At 38.7% G+C, this 21,759-nt stretch overlaps 2 protein-coding genes across 3 annotated transcripts in view; both read right to left on the reverse strand.

Annotated features, from left to right (window-relative positions):
* Window positions 1–11,595, reverse strand: part of sema3h (sema domain, immunoglobulin domain (Ig), short basic domain, secreted, (semaphorin) 3H) — a 70,175-nt gene extending 58,580 nt beyond the window's left edge. Inside the window, exon 1 of one of the 2 annotated variants that reach the window (XM_015061021.1) lies at window positions 11,320–11,595. Coding sequence is in view for 1 of the 2 variants with exons in the window: in XM_015061020.1 (XP_014916506.1) it covers window positions 6,418–6,532 (115 nt within the window). In the remaining variant the exon portion in view is untranslated. Of the gene's footprint in view, window positions 1–6,417; window positions 7,121–11,319 lie in introns of those variants that run through there. The other variant, XM_015061020.1, reaches the window with a different exon arrangement.
* Window positions 11,596–20,124: 8,529 nt separating this feature from the next.
* The window catches only part of rhoab (ras homolog gene family, member Ab), a 10,798-nt gene continuing 9,163 nt past the window's right edge, over window positions 20,125–21,759 (reverse strand). Inside the window, exons 4-5 of the mRNA XM_015061019.1 lie at window positions 21,191–21,321; window positions 20,125–20,522 (exon numbers count right to left, since the gene is read on the reverse strand). Of these exons, the coding sequence (XP_014916505.1) occupies window positions 20,349–20,522; window positions 21,191–21,321 (305 nt within the window). The 3' untranslated portion in view covers window positions 20,125–20,348. The remainder of the gene's footprint in view (window positions 20,523–21,190; window positions 21,322–21,759) is intronic.

Below are 21,759 nucleotides of genomic sequence, written 5' to 3' on the forward strand. Positions count from 1 at the left end.
GGGGGGGGTGTGGGGGGGGGGGGTGGTAGAGATAGTCTTATTACACAGGAGTTGGTGTGTGTTAGCCTACAGGTTTGGTTTTGTTATTAAAAGACAGATGACGGTGTGGTGCAGGAGATAATCAGAAAATGATTCAGGTATTTTGATCTTTCTTTCTGTCCAGTTTAGTGGAGCTCTGTTTGAAGATACGAAGACCTTTTAGTGAAGCATGAGCTTTCTATTTAACCTTATTTTTGTTTGGGTTTTGGATAGTTCCTTTCTGTCCACACAGACCTGCAACTTTGTATAACGCAAATATTATTTATTCAGGATTCCGTTTGGTAAAAGAACCACCACTATGCATAGGTTGATTAAATTTAAGGCCAAATCATCTTATTTATGCATGAATTGAACCTGAATTCATGTACTGTGGTTCTGATTGTGTTCTAGCATGGCTAATAGCAAACTCAGTGGCCTCTTAACAGACAAAACAATAATTTTGGACATTTTATCAGCAGCTCTATACTACGTGTAGATCCACCTTGTCCTTTGTGCAAGAGGAAAAGAGTGGCTGTTCCTTTGGCTTATGTATCCAAGTAGATGCGCTTCAGTGCCCTCATGGGTATGGTGCTGGATTCCTAAGCCATGGTTGTGGATCTGAGTCTCAACTAATATGTTTTAACAGTTTTCTTAACTTGTGCCAATTGATTAGTAAAAGTAGATAAAAGACTAAACTCCGAGTTGGAACCAGCTCATGGAGTTGATATAGTCATATCCACGTTTCCCAGCTCTAGATTGCTTAGTCCCACCTGGTATAGTTTGTCTCCATTTGTCAAAATTAATCTAGAGGAAGACAAGCTACAGATTGTTAGTACTGCTCAGTGTTTCTTAACTGCTTTAGCACAACCAAGATGTTTCGTTTACTAAAAGATGATAGTTTAACATACTGACTTCCCTCATCGTTCCACGATTTTGCTTTAAGAGCTTCATAGGTTGTTTATCTGGACTCTGCTGCTATTCAGAAGTTACACAAGTTTGGAATAGTCATCCATGCATTCAATTTAAAGCTCTTTTTAAACACATCAAGCAAGAGAACAACATCAGCCACATTATCAACAGTGACATGTACTGAGGGTCGGTACTGCACGGTGCTAGACTAAGAGTTGATTATGAAGGGTGAATGGATTAGACCTCTGCCGGCAACTGATTGTTCTTACAGTTTATAAGTCTGAATGCCCAACCCCCTCAGTCATTAAAAGAAGTATCGTTGCTGGTCACCCCATTAATGTCAATGCTTCTTGTACTCTTGTGACCTTCTAGGCCTTGGGCTCGTAAACCATGATTGGGGTTCAATTCCCATCTGGGGTAACAAATAGAACACACTAAAATATTCATTTGCCTAAAGGTCAATTGACTTAATGTTCTTCCTGTTTAATACACAAAAGAAATGTTAGTAACATCATCCACAGAGCCTTTTTTGGGTAGATCCTCCGGCTTGAAGCAACTGAAGCATTTATAAAAGACACTACAGAGGCAGAGTCTACCTACCATGTAACGTTTTTAAGTCAACCAAGACAAAGATTGAGCTTTAAGAGGAGTCAATGAGGATTTCAAACGTATCCATACCATACCAACTGATAAGCATGGTAATAAAAGCAGCATGCTGAGGGCCTGTTTTACTGAAAATGCATTGCACAGAGTGGGTGAAATAATAAAGGAGAAAAAGCCCAAAATTATTCAAGTTTTGGGTTACTCTTTAATTCATTACTGCACTTAAATTCTTCCTCAAATCAACAACTAGCTAAATCTTAAAATGGCAAAATCTTTATACTGAGTGAAATTTGGTGGATTATGGTAAAAAAATAAAAATACTGTTCAGTGCCAGACAGCAACATTTTTAAAGAAGCTCCAGCATTTCTGAAAAGAAGAGAACGGATAAAAGATCCAAGTCGTTTTATGGTAGGAGCTTTATGATGGCCACAAAAAGCAAGTGGTTTCCCTGCAACTTGCTAGTGGCCCTCAGAGAAAGCCCTGCATGTGTACCCAAACTTCATCGCCCGTTTTTAAAATTCATTGAAGTTGCAAGTATTAGTATGGCATGACATGTTTTATTGCACTCAAATACATAAAATTGGTTGGCAGATTTACGCTTTTTCATCTTTTTTAATCATCCCTTGGCGTTCAGTCACTTGCTTTTTCTTGCGTTACTCTATCGTTATTATACAGCTTCCACACTCACTTAAATTACAGGGCTTTGCTTACTTTTTGCTTCGTAAATCTTTATAGGACACAATTTATTTCACCAAAGCAGTGAAATCCTTCATTTAAATGTCAGACTTCACTGTTTTGTTCCTCAATTAGTCTCCTACTACGAGTCCCACGGATAAAGGAAAATCCCACTGTACGCAGCCTGTTTGAGCTGCCAAACAACGTCAGAGTCAAAGTGTTTGAGTGGAGCTCAAATCCTTCTCTAATTACAGCAATTCCCTTCTGAAAAATCTCCATCCTCTCTGAGTGAAAGCTACATTGCAGGAAAGACCACAGTGTAGAATGTCCCGCGGAGAGAAAGAAAGAGCACATGCGGAAACACATAGACACACAGAATGACGGACATCACAGTTCTTTCATCCATCACACTTTTTTTTCTTTTTTGCTCTCTGTTCAAAGACAGACATATTGGCCATTGTAGATATAGGACACACACAAATCTGTGCTGTTCAAAGACAGAAGGATTTGCCTCAGTGGTGCACAAAACAAAGACAGGAGTGAGCGCTCATCCTGAAAGCGAAGCAGCTTTCGTTTATGGACGTATACAGAAGCTTTTATCATAACGAATCTTTACCCATATCCAACCAGACTAATGGGATGTACAGGAACACGTGACTTACATCCTTCACACCTACACACACACACACACACACACACACACACACACACACACACACACACACACACACACAGCTACAGTGCAGAGAAAAGGATTTACCCCAGTAAAGGTTCCTTCTTTTCTGGTTTTTCTGTCACAATGGAATGTTTCAGATAATCAAGCAAATTTTAATATCAAAAATAACTTGAATAAATGCAAAAGTCTGTTTGCAAATTATGATTTACATAATTACTGGGGAAAAGGCTACCCAAATCAATACTATGTGAAAAGGCTGCAGGTCACTGCTAGACCTGCAGCATCACAACAACACCTTAAGCAAACCTGTCCCAACACAAAGCAGGCTAAAATATTTCAAAATCCAAAATGTTGGTTCCCAATCTAAAGAAATTTAAGAATGGATGGAAAAACAAAGTTACTGACAAGTGTGGAAAGCAAAGTTGGACCTATTGGATGGACAGTAATCCTTTACATCCACAGCAAAACTAGAACAGCATTTCAGAAAGCAGAAGATCAGCTAAAACAGGGTGATGGTGGTGAGGGCCGTTTGCTGCTTTGGGATCTGGAAACTTTCTGTGTGTTCATGGTGCTGCAACCAATGATACCCCACTGGAAACTTGCAGCTACAATCTTGGTTTAGGAAACTTTGTTGTTCTGATGACACAGCCTTTGCAGCAGAAAAGTTGCTTTGAATAGTTGTTTTTTTTCCCCCATTGTGTTTACTTTTACTCTTTATGTGTTAATAAAATGGGTTTGAGAATGTAGAACATTCAAGTGTAGTAAAAACTGAAAAAAAAAAACAAATTAAGGGTGCAAATACTTTTCAGAAGAAGATACTTCAGCAAATCCCACTCATGTCCCATTGGACAGATTCCCACTTGAGAAAATCAAACAAATCCCTCCATCTTCATTCTTTTGTCTTTTCCAGGTTATGTTTGTTTAGCCTCAGCTTATTTACAACACAGACACTTTGAGCTTCAGCTTATGCAAGAAGATGTAATCAGCTGCTTTCTCACACCACATGATTAGAGGAGGCCGAGTTTACCTAGGTTTAACTGAGGGCTCGGATGCTTCGGCAATCCTTTTAATTTGTAGGAGATTCATCGTAACAAGAACTAAGAGGCCAAAACCTAAATCCTGTTTTAATTACAAGCAGATCTTTGCTTTCTCATTACTTGCGACCGTCACGATTGTTGCTGGCGAACAACAAATCACCCTGAATGGGTCACAGTGTTAAGCCCCACCCTGTTTGGTGAAGCTTAATGCCTCAAGACGATTCCAAGAGCATCGAATCCACCCTCTGTCACAGAGACATCGTGCTGAAATCCTCCCATCCTCCAGTGAGGCAACCCAATCCCACTGCCGCTCCCACAAGGTTAACACATACAGCTTAACTACTGACAGCTGATGCAGCACCTCTAGAAATCCGTGATGTTTAAAATCCATGAATCATCAACTTTTTATTGCTGAGTCTAAGCTCTGGTTCATCGTTCATCAGTGTGTGTTTATTCGGTCTTTTTGTAAAGTGAATGGAGAGAAGAAACAGGGGAAATAAAACAAACGCTCTGCAGTTCTTAGCCAATAAATAGCTAACATTTCATTGACTTCCTGCCATCCGTTCTCATTTATCACAAGGCTGTTAAATCCATCGACAAGGTTTTCCAACATCTACCACATGGATCTCACTATGGTTACCAGATCCGTCCACAGGGCCAAGAAATAACTAGTTTGGTTGGGATCTGAAACTGGGATTTGTGCCATCTGACGATCACAAGCACTTCCAAATCCGCAGCAGGGGCTGATGCCGACAATGAGTCAATTTATGACAGGGAGGATGTTCTTGGTTGTGAAAGTAATACGCCAACAAATATTTCAAAGATGTTGGCAAAAGACCAAGAGGAAATAAATTTAAAAGCAATAAAATGATTCCCCATTGGAAACTTGCAGCTACAATCTTGGTTTAGGAAAACTTTGTTGTTCTGATGACACAAAAAATATCTGCAACTAAAGGATAAATGTCCTTTCTGTTTGTGCGTTTTTTAATAATACCGTGTGACAGAAACAGATTGTTTGCCAAGAAACTGGCAAACAAAAGGCAGATAGGAAATGTGGCCGTCTCCCATGGGACACCATGATGCGAGAAGCTGGGTGACTTGCATTCACGTTAAGTAATTTCCTATAATCTACTGATTTTTTTATATGGCAAGGAAAAGTGATTGTATGACTCTGAAACAGGAAATATACCAGCAAAAGGCAGATTAAAGCTTTTAATAAGCTACATCTGGGGTTATTATCGTCTATATTTCATAGGGTCAATCAACACAAACAGGGATCAGAACAGATTTAAATGGAATCATGGTGTAATACCAAGTTTTTGTAAAATGAAAGTATATGCAACATTTGAGAATTGTTACGACTCTTTAATTCATAAAAATACTTGACTATAAAAATGTTCAGATATCCCATACACAGCATCAGGACAATTTTAATTGAGATAACATTGTAAAAAAAAACTTGCTATAGAAATATCAAATGCATTAAACCAACATTGCCCTGACACTTTTCTTTAAAATGCAAAATGTCTCTAATACTCCATAAGCTACAGCACCTCAAGAGTTAAAGATATACATCTGTTGTTGCCATTAAGGGCAGTAGGGGTCCATCAAACTGGCTAAATGTGTTGTCAATATGCAGAATATGAATGCCTAGCAACTTAAATATAATATTTTATCCAACATTTCATCCACATGAACTGCAATTTTCACACTCATAATTTACAATGATGATTATGATTTAATAGACTGTGCAGCTTCCCATATAGGTATGAAATGGTTTGTTTATAAAATGGATGAAGGAAGAGACAAATTGACAACTTATGGCCATTAAATTAGGCTGTAAACTAGCAAACTGACTCAAAGCTAAAGCCATTCAGTTTGTTTATTTCGTTTACTTAGCTTAGCCAAGCTGGTGCATAAATGAGCAATAAAATCATTACCAAGCCTGCAATAGTAATCAGTGAAGTCACAGAATCCAAGGTTAACCTTAAACTAGTGCATCAAAAGCTTGGTTTATTCAGCTTAACCCATTCCCTCATTCATTTTTTCACCTACAAAATGGTTTGACTACTATTTCATTATGAGCTTTGCTTCTCCCCTATATTAGTTTTATTTCAGTTTTCCAACAGCAATGAGAGCAACCTTACAAAATACAAAATAAACCAAAAAGCATGTATGAAAAGGGTAAGAGGTTTTCTCTCATTGCATCTCAAAGCTCTTAAAGTCATCAAGTGGCAACAATTCACAAGTCTAGAGAGACCTTGTGTTGAGAGAGGAAGGTGTGGTGATGAGGACCTCAGACACATTTTCATTCTGAGACCAGACATTAGCTAATAATTTAATAATACAAAACAGAAAGAAAATCAAGAAGTGATTTCTCTACTACCTAATCAACAGGAGATTAAAAAACAAAGGATGAAAGAAGAGTGAAAGTAACAAATAGTGTCTGGATATAAAACAGTCAGATCACAAAAACTCTGAGCACATGTTTCCTCTTACCGGAGTGTGTAAACTGCAGCCTTGGTTGAGCTGCTCGCCACGCTCCCGTCAGAGCGCCTCCGAGGTGGGCCAGCAAGACCGCTGTCAGCAGCCAACACATCTTCCTCCTCATCATGCGCACTGAGCGGTAACCTGACAGATTCAGACAACTCACTCAGCTCCAGAGTCTCCTTCCTGAACCAAGTCCTGCACTCTAAAACCACTAACACACCTCACAAAATAAAACAAAGTTTGAATCTGCAAGGAGTTCAAGTCTCTAAGAAGCCAAATCCAAAAACAGTTTTTTTTAACAGTCCAAGTGTGTCCGCCTCTCCTCCATCCAGATCCATAAAATAATTCCCTCCTTCTACGAGCGTCACCCACAGCCCGTCTGCGTGTTTGTGAGTTTACATGCGCGTGTGGGCTTCAGAGATGAAGAGGAGAATGTATTCCAAGAAAAGGCTGAGGCGTCTCTCCGCTGCCTCCTCGCAGCTTGACAGCTCTCTGCTGTTCATGTGTTGCCCCAGCTCCCCTCTGCATGTGCTTTTTCTCTTTCTCTCTGTGGAAGGCGGAGAATGAAGAGATCCCAGATCTTCGTGACCACCCAGCATACACACACACACACACACACACACACAAACACACGCATACGCGCACCCACGCAAACACACACACACACAAATGTGGACAAGCTTGGCTATTCAGTGTTCTGGGAAAACCTAGTTGAAGTGGAAATGAGACAGACAAATCAGTTTGCATCATTATTCACGTCTTCTCCACTGCTTTTTTTTTCCAACCCCCCAACCTCTTGCTTGTAATATTGTTTTCTCCTCGGTGTGTTATTTATTGTAAGGTGTATAAATCTAATAGCTTGGAATGAGACACCAAGATTGATTTAGAGAAGCAAAACAAGACAAATTCAGTTAACTCTAAGTTTGTTTCATGGATGCGGCTCCGTCAGACACAACAGAGTTGTGTGCAGCGTGCTTTGCCCTCATGGGAAACGGAAGATAATTGCTGCCTCAACGTCACTGTTGGTTTGCGAGTTTTTAAGTAAAGCTAAAACAAAACTCAGGAGTTGCTTTGTAATTACAGCAGAAAACCTGCAGTGCAAAATCTCCGGACCTTTTCTAAAACAACCCTCCTTTCTTTCAGCTCCCCACTATGTTTCTCATTATTTCCTTCCACTCCTAGCCCACATGCATTCATTAAAACTTCTCTCTGTTTCTCTTGTTTTCTTTAGATACCAGCTCACTGGGGTACGTGTGCGCGGGCTGAATTTTTCACCAGCTGAAGTTCAATTACAGGCTAGTGGGGACAATTTATTCGCTCCCCGGAATAAATAATGAATTTAGGTTGCGTGCAAATGAAGTCGATGCTCCCTGAGGGTTTGGAGGATTTGTGAATGATTTATTTTGCAGGGTTGTTTTTTATTGGGTAATTAGAGCAGTTTCCCCCCCACCAATGAAACTATTTAAATATGTGATTAATACAATTACAGTCACTTAATCTTATGTTTTTATACCTTAGTTGACATTTCAGTTTGCTTTAAATAAGTGGGACTTAATCTGCTTGTTAATGAAACAATCAAATTGGTATAGAGAGAAATTTGCCGCCATGTTGTCGTACAGAATAACTAACGCTCCCCTTGGGAAGACGCTCGCTGCTTTAAAAGTGACCTCTAGGATGTTTCTGCAGCTGCTTGCTTTGGTAATTAAGATTAAATGATTGTGTTTGCAGTAATGAGGAAAAACCTCAATTACAGTTCAGTTAAAGTCAATCGTCTGTTTGAGAGGTTGGCGTAGTTTTGTATAATTTACAGAGTTGCTGTTATCTGTGCAACGCCAGCTAATGATTCTAGGATTGCTCAAAAATTCCCAGTCCCCAGATAAAACAAAAATAAAACACATAAATTAATTATGAAGCGATGTGTTCTGTTTCCAAGGTTTTTATAAAACTTTCAACTGTTGCTGATATGAGACAATCTGATTTATCTTTAAAAAAACTAAACTAATAAAAACTGTGCTGAAACGACTTTTTTTGCCATAAGAAGTCATCCATTATTTATAATAAGGGCATAGATGACTTCTCACAGTCTGTGTGTCATTTCCAACAAAGCAGTTCTGGTACTAAACCAGGGCTGGTGCCTCAACCAGTTATTAACTGGTTTTATAAGAGAGCTAGATTGGTTTACCACAACCAGAGAGCCAACTCAGAGCCACGTCACTGTGTCACCAAAAACGTCTGAGGCAGTAAATGTTTCATCCTCCCTCTGCCTTGAAGGTCCATGAAAATAGTTTAACTACACAAAACCTCTTAAGTATCTAAGTACTGCTCCAACAGACGCCAGTGAACCCTAATGCCACCATCCTGCTTTATTAACACAGCTTTAAATAGCACAAAATGTGGGTAAATGCTTTAAAATTATTTGTCACATAATCCCGGTTCTGACCTGCACCAGCAGCAGTGGAAACGGGAGTAAAACACAATGTAACCATTTAAGAGATTCATTAATAACACCCAGAGACAACAAAAGACTGGCAGAGTTCAAGAACTGAGTTGTTTGTGATATTTATGGATTGACGGGAAATTATCTGCTGTAAGCTCAACGCATACTCCATGCATGAATGTAAAGCTAATTTAATTTTCTTTTCATGCCTTACAGTTTTTACATCTCTGAGACTGAAAATAAACTGAAAATCACTTGTGCTGTAATTCTTTCAGCCTGTTTATCTGCTGTCCCGGTAAAAAAACAGCCCCTTGTTCTATTCTTTGTTTCGTACAGAGAGTATGTACCATCACAAAAACTGGACCGTCGTTTATTGAGAAACAACTACCTGATAGAGATGCAGACTCTGCTGAAGCATTGAATTTTGTTTGCCATAGCCTGAGTGAAGCGCAGACATGTTTTGGAAAATCAAACCTCCTTAAAAACTAGCTTGTTAAAACACTTTTACTGGTGAATTGAATCTTCTTCCCTCAGTAACAGCGTCCACCCTGAAAGAGTGTTGTTACCGGGATCTGGCCGTGCTCAGGAACAGTAGGTTCACTGATCAAGAAAAGACCGACTGGCTGGTCACCGTTCAGAACCGATCAAGCTGAAATTAACTGATCTGGTCAGCAGCTGAATTCTCTGCGCAGCTATAATTTATGGTGGTGCTGAGTGCTAAAATCAAACTGCACACTTTCCCAAACCTTTGCAGACCATGCAGGAACTTTGCACCTGTTCATAAAAGCCAGGAACATCTTCTCAGTCAATGCAGGTAATGCCTTGTTCAAAAACTTCTTGTTCTTCTAGTTTGTTGGTGCTTTCTGAACTATTCTGAGGAGAGATGTGCAATAATGCAAATGTATGGCATTTTTAGAAACACTGGTTTAAAAAAATAAAATAAATAAATAAATAAATAAATAAACACTCTGTGTGACGTTCCTCTTTGTGAAACGGCCCTAACACACAGACAGAGATCTCCTAAACTCACAGGCCATTAACAGGGGATAATTTGAAGCTCGATGCCAACATCATCAGTCGGCTTGTTAATTACAATAAATGAATGTCCAGTGAGCACGGACAAAAAGCTTCTGGTTCTGGGCAAACAAGTGACCTAAATTAGTCAATTAGCATTTGAGCTCTAGCTTTTGCTCCCGTTGTGGCAAGTCTCTGATCCCACCGTTGCTTTTCTCTTAGAACCACATAAACATACGCACTCACTCCCACTAGCTCATGTAGATTCCCTGTGTCTCCTGCATAAAGGGAGAATGGAGCAGTTAATGAGTACGCAATGCCATCTTGTTCTGTTTGTTTTCTGACCTAACATGACCAATTCACAGTTGTCAATTACTGGCACAATGGTTCTTTATGGAAAATATCTCTATTAGTAATATGCTTGATGTTTTAGTTGATTAATATGCAATTGCTAAATCCAACTAAACTTAAAAGTTGCAAATTAAAAAAAAAAGTCCATAATTTTTATTTTCCACTCTATGCATAAAGTTGTTACAGAACTAGAGAGCCCTTCAGTGACATCCTGCATGCAAAAAATTGCATTACCACAGATCCTTCCTCCCAGGACCAGTGAGGTGTTATAATCTCAACAAACTCAATAAGTGTTGACGTCCCTGCTGCCGTTTGCAGATTTCCCATGTCTTGTAAATTGTTGTTTTTATGCACAATCATGTTCAATTCTATTCTACATCTATTATGTACATCAGAGGCCCCAAGCCCTGCTCTTTACTGTTTTTCTTATATTATAGGTGCTTCCCTCCATCTGCGCACCTGGCCTAAATGTGATTAACAATAACGGACTTCTACAGAAGTTGGGGGCATAATATTGAGATAATGTAATCATTTGACGCAGGTGGGCTGGAGTGGGAAACATCTAAAACACGCAGGACATTGGGCATTGGGTTTGGAACCACTGATGCACATGATTTAGTTGTTTTTGTAACATTGGGTAATATTAACATTATAGCACGATGATAAATTTCAGCAGCTGAGCAGCACACTCTTGGTCTCTGAATATCTTCTTTGTGCTGTGCCATATATTTAAACAGGGGGCCAACAATGGATGGCAGGCAGGCCAATCAACCGCAGACAGAGTGGGTCTATGAAGCAATGCTTTTTTGAGTTATGCCGCATTGAATCTGACTACAGCTACAAAACGACAGAAAGACGCCACATTTAGAGTAGCATTTGTCTATTCAAAGCTTACAAAGTCTGCCAAAAACAAATATGGATATGCATGAGTGATTCCTTCGTGCATTTGCAAGTTACCCATGGTAACTGATGCACCCCCATCACAACACAGATGCTCGTTTTAGCACCTTTTTCCGATGGAAGCCTGGATGGTCTTTCTCATCATGGCTACATACATTCAAATGTTAGTTTTTTCCCACAAACAAACCAATACTGAAATATGGACCTACCGACTTATTTACGCGCCTCAAATGAACTTGTCTGTTGTGATGGACAGATGTCTGGAGTTTGTTTGTAGAGGTTGATATATCTTTTTCTCTTCTGGTATCTGTTGAGATATTATTTGCACAAATGAATGTTTTTCAGATTAAATTCTTTGTTGCATATTACTTATTTTCCAGACCCAAACAAGCATTTAAAGCATGGTTTGCAATGGTTTGCTGCAAACAATAGCAGATAAATCTGCAGCAGACCAGCTTTAAATATGAAACCTCTAAAACAACAGAGTATGGAAGGGGGACTTGGTAGATGGATGGATTTATTCAAATTTTTTTCTTCCATAGAAACCTTGTAACTACACATTCTTAACAATTTACCTGTAAAATATGACTAGATATATTAGGATTGCAAGTTTTCTCATAAGACACTAGCAATAGAGACAGTACACTTTGTCCTACTAGTGTCTCATAATATTTTCAATCGAGTCTTCTAATATTTTCATATGAGGGGAACCTTTCAAAATACGTGCTAACTTTATGAAAGAAAATGATTGCCTTAACAGCGCAATAAAAGGTATCCTACAGAGCTACATAATAACAGCGGGGCTATTTGCTAAACTGAGATATTGTGATAGACACATTTTGTTAGCAAAAACATTAGCTACAAGTTAAGTAAGTCATATAAAAACATAACCTTAATAGTTTCGAGTCGTTCTCAACTGAAGCCATGAGACAGTGCTGCCATCTAACGCTAATTAGAACCGCTACACTCAGCTGTTCTGATTCAATGAGATCTCGCGATACTGGAACATTTACGTTTGAAGCGTCACATTGCTGGTTTCTTTAATTTTTGAAATAAAAATATCAAAGAAAACTACAAAGTTTGAAATAAAGACGGTTTACAAAGTTAAATTAAAGAATAGCAGGAAGTGTTATTTCTAAATAATTTTAAAAAATATAGATAGATGTTTGTGAAGCCCTGCTTTATTTGTATTGTAATTAGATATTTCCACCGCTGGAGGTCAGTATGAGACGGTTTTCATTTCAGTGGCAAGGAGACGAGTGTATTTTTTCTGCGAATATATTTTCCGGTCTAAGTTACAGTTTTTGCCGCCTTACATTTGACCTTTTGCATGGTACTTTTAATATCATGTAAATTCTTGTGAATTTTAAAATACTGTAAACCAAAAGAGCCCAATTAAAGTAAATATTTCAACGCAATTTAGTTATTGTTTTGCGTCCTGTGAGGTTATAGTTTAGTTTTTATGTAGCTGTGTGACACTATGAATTTAATATTTTTTCTTTCTGTGGAACATGTGTATCTGTAATAAAATTAACAAAAACACTAATGATTCCACAACTTTGAATAAAACCTAACTGAGCTTAATGCAGGGTCATTCAGAGATACAATGTGGATGTACAACTGTACGTCAGGATGCACAAAATAATGTGACAGGTGGGTTCTTCAACACTAACAAATAACTGGCTTGCATTGTTCCGTCTCGAAATCAAAACAACTATTTTTTGCATTATAATGAATATTAAATTTTCAACCATAAAACCAGACCCTCAATAACAGTTGAAGGTTTAACATTATAGGGAGAAAATCAGTAAATCTATGCATAAAATCATTATTATATGGTAATAAAAACGATACATCAGTTTACAATCATGTTACAACTTTGATACTAAATAATTAAGAAAAGATAATGACTGTCTTATCCAATTTCCCAAATTAAAAGGGGTAGACACACAGTTAAAAAAAAAAATAATAATAATAATCAAAGTTTTATGTGGCTTTTTTTTTTCAATAGATATTTCGGAGAGGGTGGAGTGGGTATTTTGGAGGGATGGGAATTTTTTTGAACGCCGTCCGCGCTCCCGCTGTGATGTATTGGAACCTTTTGTTCGGGAGCGCGACTGACGAGGGCGAGCTTTCGAGGCTAACCGGTAGTTCTTAGTTTAGCGAAGAAAAACGAATGTGAAGAAAAGTCTCACCACAGTCTAGCGAAAATGCACAGATTGAAATTTTGTTTTTGTTTTATGATCATTTAGAATATATGTTATGTGGGTGGGTGAACTTATCCAACGTCAGGAGCTGAGACAGATGAGTCACTACTTCTAGAGTTTCCGTGCGGGATACCTAAAAATAAAAGTTTGGTAACAACAGAGTGGTTGGGTGTTGCTGATGATTCAAAACGCTGGGCAATCCCTGTCACAGTCTCTGTCCGAAACCATAACAAAACAATTCTTGCCAGACAGAGGACAGAAAAGCCAGTCCTGCTGGTCGAAAGTCAGAATCAAAGATTCTCTATTGTAAAGATGACTACCTTCAGACTTGAGGCTTCAAACTCAGCTCGCTTTTGATTCTATTCTTCAAATTTTAAAATAAATAACACATTTATTGCTCAAACCCCAGGCTTTGTGTCAACAAGCTTTGCTGTGGTATTCTACTTTCTGATTTATTTCATTTATTTAATTTTTACAATCGATATGTCTTGAAGCAGGGGCCTTAAAACACACACTCTCTTAGAGCTACTATGAAATATGTTTATATAACAAGATGTTGAGAGGAAAGAATAAACATGGAATCTAAAACTAAATTCTGAGCTGGACTGTAACCGAAAAGGACTGTATTGGGTTCAAATGAACCAGATTATTTGGACGTGTTTATCCTGTTTATGTGTGAAAGTGTTCTTTTTTATAAGCTTCTTCTTGATATCTAAATAATGTTTTAAAAAAACAAATATTTATTTTATTTAATTCATTCCATTTGACACAAGAAAGGGGACAATTATTTTTTTCAGAATTAAAGTCAAAAAGTAATCGTAGAAATCTTTTAGAAGAAAACTTATTTTTGATCAAAGAATGGCATTAATTAAATGGGTTGCAAGTCACATTCTGTGGGGGGAAGGGTCTAAAATAAATCTTTAGGATGTAAATCAAGATGTAATGTCATTTGTACTTCAGAAAAGTGTCAGAGTGAGACGCTTGTCTTCTGTTTCTTGTTCCCTCTTTGGCTGGATGTATCACTTCAGTTAATAGGCTCTTATGTAACCGCCCCCTCACTCCTTCTAGTTCCTCCCATTGGTCAAGAGCTTCTTCCATTTTTAATCCTATTGGACGAGGTACCAGGCCATGAGCTCATATTGGTTAAAAATAGTTGGGCTCGTGAGTGCCTAAAAATAGAGCAGTATATAAAGTCGGCAGCAGAACGCCGTTGTGCGCTAGTTTTCCGCGGCTGGCTGCCGGAGGAGCAGGGTGAGGAGCTTTGAGTCACTGGGAGGAAAAAAGAAAGAAAGAGAGAGGAAGATCGCTCATCACCCGCAGCAGCCCTCCCTCCGTCCCTCCTTCTCTGTTGCTCATTTCTTCACAAGTGTTGCACCAGAAGTAGCGTTATGTCTTACATTAAGCCCTGCCACCAGCTCTGGGTGGAGTAGGCAGTGACGGACTTCCTTCCTTCCTTCCTTTTTCACTGTTGGGTTTTGTTCTTAGTGTCTCTGTAGATATAGCCATTCCCCTGAGTAGCTGAAAGTTAAAACTGTAACATTTAATGACATGCTGTAATGTAAAAAGGTATCGGTCTCTCACAGATGTCTTCTGTGTGGGGTTGTTTGTCACTCTTAAATGTTTCAGATAATCAAAACGTTCTATGTCAGACAGAGAAAAGCTAAGCAAATAAATACAAATTAAACAATTATTTTGCCTATTAACAAAAAAAAAAACATTTTACAAATCTGTGTGAGGAAGTAATCACCCCTACACATCTATTTTTTTAGGTTAACTGTGGATGAACTTTGGCCTACTCTTCTTCAAAAATTGTGTTTTTTAACCCCTTCATCCCTAGAGCCATCTAATTTGTTCCAAGAGACAGGTCTGGCAGAGGTCAAGGCTAAATCAGTACAGAATGGTCCAAAAAGATCTATTGTGTGTGAAAAGAGTTGATTAAAGATCCCAATTTGTTTATTAATCTTCAACATGAATAAGTGTTACAGGGGAAGATCTTTGTTCTCCTGAGAAAAGGGCAACGTACAAGGTAGTGACAGAAGCGACACGCATAGTTACAAAATGTGTTTTAAGTAAATGTCATATATATTTTTTTTTGAACAGATGATTATAATGGTCAAATGTTCAGCACAAAATACAGAATGAGAGAAATAAAAATAAGCATGTCAACAGTTCACATAAGAACAAAGATGAAAAAATAACAGTGAGGATGTGTGCGATGTTGTTTTTGAGTGAAAAGGAGGCAGAACATACATTCTGCACAGAGTCAAAAGAACTGACAATGAACGTCACATGAAGCAAACATAAGAAGTAAACCTGTGTGCAAAGTGGCAAAATGATCTATGAAAACAATGCCAAAGCAGAGCAACTATAAATATGAAAGCTTCTGCTGTGTTTGTGTCATGTTTTAGTCCTTAAAATACAAGGTTAAATCAGGTAGATCCCTCCTCCAAACAAACTTTTCATCCATGTTTTTCTAACATGTCATATGGATGTTTAAAGCCAGCTTCATTAATGCTGAGCGATTTGAATAAGTAATAACCGCTTAAGAAAAGATCACACAAAATTTTACGCAAAATGTCATAAAAAAAAAAAAAAACACTATTTGTGCCGTGGAAGTAATTAAAACCCTTGTTCCCACCACATCAGTTGCTCTTGGTTAGATTACGGGTTTTCGACATTTTACAGGGGGCTTCCCCTCTTTAAAGCTCAGAGATTTAGCTCGGTGTCTTCCTGAAAGCTGAAGTGAGGATGTGCGATCAAAAGAGCTGTCTGAGACCTCCAGAAAGAAGATTGTGGTTGCTTCTAAGAGGTTTCGAAGGGATTTAGAATCCATTAGAAAATCGCCTGCAAGTGGAAAGACATTCATAGCTGCAGCCATCAAGCTCAGGTCTGTTTGTTCCGGAAAATTCAAAAATGTCTGCAAAAACCAGAAAAGAACGGCGAAAGTTATTTCAACCACTAAGAGTGAGGTGAAACATTGAGTAAGGAAGGCGTTTCATTTTCCACAGAATATATTTTTGTTGATATAGTTTGCATTGTAAGTAAAACTAATTTACCTGGAATTAAATTATCTTATTGTCCATACATGTAAAATCATGATTTCTTTTGAAGGTAGTGACACTTAATGTTTTTTTTTTTCCCACATAGTTGTATTTGTACCACACAATTCTTCTGTAAATGGTGTTATTTATTCTCATAAAATGAAGGAAATATGAAGCACAAAGGGCACCTTTTATAATTAAACAAGCCCCTTTGTAATAATAAGTTCTCAAGGGGCATTATTACTCCCATAAAGACCAATCAGACTGACTGTCACCTTTCTTCCTGTTATTGTGTGCTCTTGCTCCCGGTGACGACATGGAGACCAAATAGATTTTAGTTTCTCCAGCTCATTATCTCGCCGCCAGGCTCGCAAATAGGTTTTAATTTAAGTGAGTCTGCAAGCAAATGACACTATGCAGAGATCCTTCCTACAAGTTTATTTTGGCTTTTTAAAAAAAAAAAAAAAAAAAAAGACAGCTCTAACTAGTCTTTTTCCAGAAACAACAGAGAGCTAATGTAAATGTAAAGCTGTACATCTGTTGATTTGAAAGTTATGTTGCTGAACAAAAATGCTGCACATAACGTTGGAGAAAACTCGCGGCTCCTCGAACGTTAACTCGGCAAACAGGATCGTCCCACACAGGCTGAAGCCGCCTCACCGCAGCCTCCCACGCTCACAGCAGCGCAGGCCTCGCTGTGGGAAGCTGCTGCACAGGAAGCCGTGTTTCTGAGCATCAGAGCGTGGAAGCTCTGTTCCTCTCAGACCAGGAGTCCTCTTCCTTTCTGCTGCTTGCTGCAGGTCAGAGAATGGACATCTTATTCTGAAAATCCACCTTCTAAAGGCTGACTAATGACTAATGTCGGACTAATATGAAATAAATCAGACATTGGAATCATTTCATCATAAAACAACACTGAGAATAATATATTGTATTAATCCCAGTGTTAGATGTTCAGTATACACCATTGTTATTATGACACTTGGTAAAAATGTGGAAACATGATTGCTGTAATATCACAAAAGCAAAATAAGGCAGAAAAGCTCTTCTGCTGGTCCAATATTTCTTCAAGTTTTCAGAAAGCCTTCACAAGTATTTCTTTGAATCAGCAACTTAATTTCTTTTTGTGTATAACGTTTTTATTCAAAGGCAAATTTGATGTTTTTGCTAAGCACCACTTTATTTTCATACATTCACTGTCATTCTGAGGATTTTTCAACTGATTATACTCAGAGAAGATCACTTTGACAGTTGAGGTATTTTCCTAAATTGCTAAATTATTGTAGCCAAAAAATATTTTATTTTTTAAATCACTAATCTATTCTTGCAGTGGCCAAATGGAAAATTAGACTGAGGTTAAAAGTTCTGACTTTTGGTTTGAATGAATGATTTGACATGTATTGCAATGTGTTTCTGATCTAGAAATATACCATAGAACAAAGGAAATTACTGCTTTCGATTGTATTTGCGCCCAATTCAGTCCACGATTGGGCAGAAAAAAGTTTCATGGTGCAATAAACTTAAAATAGACCATTAGCTAACCAGGAAGCACAAGAATGGATACCTGTCATATTCCTGTCACACGTTTTATTTACAAAAAAAGACCCTTAAAACCACAATGAGCATAAGGTGGGTGTTATAGAAAGTAATTTATTACACAAACCAAAGCTAGTTTACAAATACAGTTTCCAGTCATGTGCGTGTGTATAGTCTAGTATGAACAAACCCCCACATTTCATATTTACAGACTTTGCATACAGCGTGGTTTTCCTGTTTCTTTTGCTTACGTCATTGCTTCAGCATCCAAGAAAAAAAAAAAAAAAATCAGGATTTAAAAATCAAGAGTAAAATCTTTAAAAAAAAATCTACATTATGAGTCGAGCTGATTTATGCCCCCGAGCTCCTCCGTCTTTTCAGCCAGGTTTGTGTGCAAAACAAACAGGAGAGGAGAAAAAAAAAGAAGAAAAAAAAGCCAGCACTCGTGGCCCTGGCGATGCTCTAGACAGGCAGCCGAGAGGCCAGCCTTTCTCCGGACTGCCTAACAACAGCATTTGGCAGGGATGATTGACGGTTTCTTACAACCAAATGTAAATCATCAGAAAACTTCTGGTAAAGCGCCGAGAAAAAAAAAAATAAAATAAAACAACAACAAAGAAACTAAAGCAACAACACAAATAATTCCCAAAGACTTCCACCTCCTATTTTTTGTTTTTTTTTTAAATACTGATAGACGTGTTTATGACTTTTTTTAAAAAGCTGGAAATAAAATACAAATACAACACAAGACTGGTTTCTGGAACAGGCTCCACCCAGTAGGCCAGGAATAAGAACAGGAGGGTATAATGCTGCCAAGAGACCCTGAATCTGCCAGTTAAACATTACAAAATAAACTGTTTAATTAACCCAAATAAGAACTGGCCATACATATTTTAAGAAAAAGTCTTAAAAAATATTCCAAAATGAACAGCAGGAGGTTAATCCTTTCACTGCACAGCAACTTAAGATTACCTGCACAAAAATCCATCTGACCGACCAACCTGATGAGTGAGACGTTCCTGTGGAAAATCTTCCAGATAAATGTGTTTTTGTTTGCCCGCTCCACCGATGAAGCAGATGGAAGTAGTTTACTAGCAGAACTCGAATATGTAAATAACGGTCCATCAGAGGCCCCTTACTTCCTCTAAAAACATAATAATAATAAAAAAAGAATTGTCCCTACTGTGTGTTCAATCTCTTTCTTTACATGCCTAAACAAGGATTTCACTGTTCATCTCAAACAAGAGGATCAGTTTTTGTGCATGTAAACAGTATTACCCCCCCTCCCTCTCCTTGTTCTTTGTCCTGGTCTAAACGTCAGGGCAAGGTGAGCACCAGCGGTCAGCTAAGTGGAACAGGAAGGGATTGGAGCTGCTCAGGCCTCGCCATGCGGGGCAGAAAGCTACCTCTGCCGTCCAATGGGACGTCGATTCCTCTGCCACTTCCACTGATTCAGGCTGACTTGATTTAAATGGAAAAAGAGCATGCAAATGATCGCCGATCAAAGTGGATGCACCAGGAGCAGAGCAGAGCAGGCAAGTGTTTGGTTGCCTAGCGTGGCCACAACTAATCTTTTGGACGCTGCTAACAGAAGAAGCCGACAGCTTGACGACCAGATCTGGTGATGACTCGCTTTAAATGAGATTATCAAATTTGATCTACGATCAACGCTCTATATCAGGTGACCTGTGGATTATCTCAGCAAGACTAAATCTCGGCGCGTTTGTCTCTGGGAGTGTGTAAGCGCAGGATTAGATACAGCAAGAGGCAAAGAGGGGTGAGCATGTTGCCTCTGCTCATGTCCGATCTTGGAGACCATTTCCTAGCTCATGATGAACACTGGAAGGCTATTTGTGGGAGGATACAGTTAATAAGAGTTCACTGGTGTTTGCCTACTTTTGCAGAAGTTCAAGTAATCCATCAAGCAAAAACTAAGAGATGCTGCTCTGGTTTGGTGTCTGCTTCGTCATGGCAACCTTTGTGGTCCAACGGCAGCCTAAAGCATGCGGGAGGAATAGCTCCCCCCTCCCCTTGTGGCAAAAACAACTAAACTTCAGTCTTCCTTAAAACGAAGGTCTACCAGTCTGATTTTAACAGCGGACTGGGATTCCTCGATCATCTCAATCAGTGTCAGTGGCTTGCCGAAAAAGAGCAAATCTAACCAGCTGTCGGCTGGTAGCTGGTGTAAATCTCCCGCCCCAATGAAACGCACACAGGTGAAGAGCCTGAAGGTTTACAGCGGCAGTCATTTACTGTGCTCCTTCCTTCCTAAACCCGAGTCCCAGGGTAAATAGAGTCCAACAAACAGCCAGTTTACAGCGGTAGTCATGTACTGCAGTCTTTTCTTCCCCTTCCCTCCCCTCCCTCTCGTTCTAGTGATCCCTCTTTCCCCACTGAGCCCTATCCCCGGGTAGAACAGCCCAGGGTGAAAACAGTCCAAATATGTCTGCCGTTTTACAGCAGTGCACATCTATTGCTTTTCTTTCCGCGGCGGGCCTGCAGCGCCGCCCTGGTTGCCATCTCGAACACCTCCCGTACGCCATCCTTGGTCTTTGCAGAACATTCCATATAACCAAAGGCTGCGATGCGCCCGGCCATGTCCCGGCCTTCCTCCGACTTTACTGGTTCCTGTGGGATGAGGAGACAAATCAAGAGTCGGTTCAGCTTCACACGTTCATGATAGTTGACATTTATTTGATCCAGCCTCCCCTTTAGACAATTATTCACCACTATAGAATAACCAAGTCTGTGCACCGCAGCTCCCGAATAAAGACAGCAAAACCATCATCACTGACATCTTAATGAAAAAGATTTATCTAATGAAAACTTGATTCTTGTAAAAATAACATCGTGGTTTTTAAGCCGAATAATTTTTAGACAGTTTTAGTTCTATGGTCAAACTGTAGCATAATTTGACAGTCCAAATTATGGTGCAGTTCATATGAATAGGATAGTAAAGTAGAATGTACTTAAATATGTCAATAACGTACAATTAATAAAAATGTTTGTGATTTACCATTTGCTTATCTTTACCGAGTTTATTTGCAGTATAAGATTTTTAACTATTTTTGTCATCAATTGTGACACCCACAAACTTAATTTCATACGCCGTTTAGATATCGACACCTTCTGTTTGTGTGTAAATTCTTACCACCAGGCCAATTCAGATGTTTTGTAAATATCAATACACATAAATAGTTGAAATACCAACAGAGAGCCTTGTGGTACCCCAAAACAATGTTGAAATATTCAGAGAATGACCTAAATAATTTGAAATAAGCCATAAAAAGAGGCACCTGCTTCATCTTGGCCAGCTCTCGACGCGTGTGCTCATCATTACGTAGATCTTTCTTGTTTCCTACAAGGATTATAGGGACGTTGGGGCAGAAGTGCTTGACCTCTGGGGTCCATTTTTCAGGAATATTTTCTGTCATTTTAAAGAGAAAAGAAAAATAACTGGGTTACATAGTGTTTAATGTAGGAGGTGTATTGTAGAATTATGATTAACAACAAAAACTATATTTTTATATATATGCCTTTAATTTCAACAGCCATCTGATATTCTTAATTATCTAATTTGACCTTATAAAAATTATGGGATCATTATAACTTTAATGTGATTAGAAGATCTGGAAAAGAAACGATTGGAAAATGTGTGGCTATTTAAAAAATGTCAAATGTTCCTTTTCAAGAAGCTCTAAAACTAAAGTTGAATGTTTTCAATCTACAAACTGCTTTAAAGAAAATAGGCAAAACAGGAAAGTGTACTGCAAAAAACAGAAGCATTAAGTTTTTTTTTTTTTTTTTGGGGGGGGGGGGGGGGGGGGTAAAGGGTAAACACCTTGGTGGGTTTAACTCTTCCCCA

This window comes from Poecilia latipinna, unplaced genomic scaffold, assembly GCF_001443285.1.
Source record: "Poecilia latipinna isolate Pla-1442-1.1 unplaced genomic scaffold, P_latipinna-1.0 Scaffold1767, whole genome shotgun sequence".
Taxonomy (NCBI): Eukaryota; Metazoa; Chordata; class Actinopteri; order Cyprinodontiformes; family Poeciliidae; genus Poecilia; species Poecilia latipinna.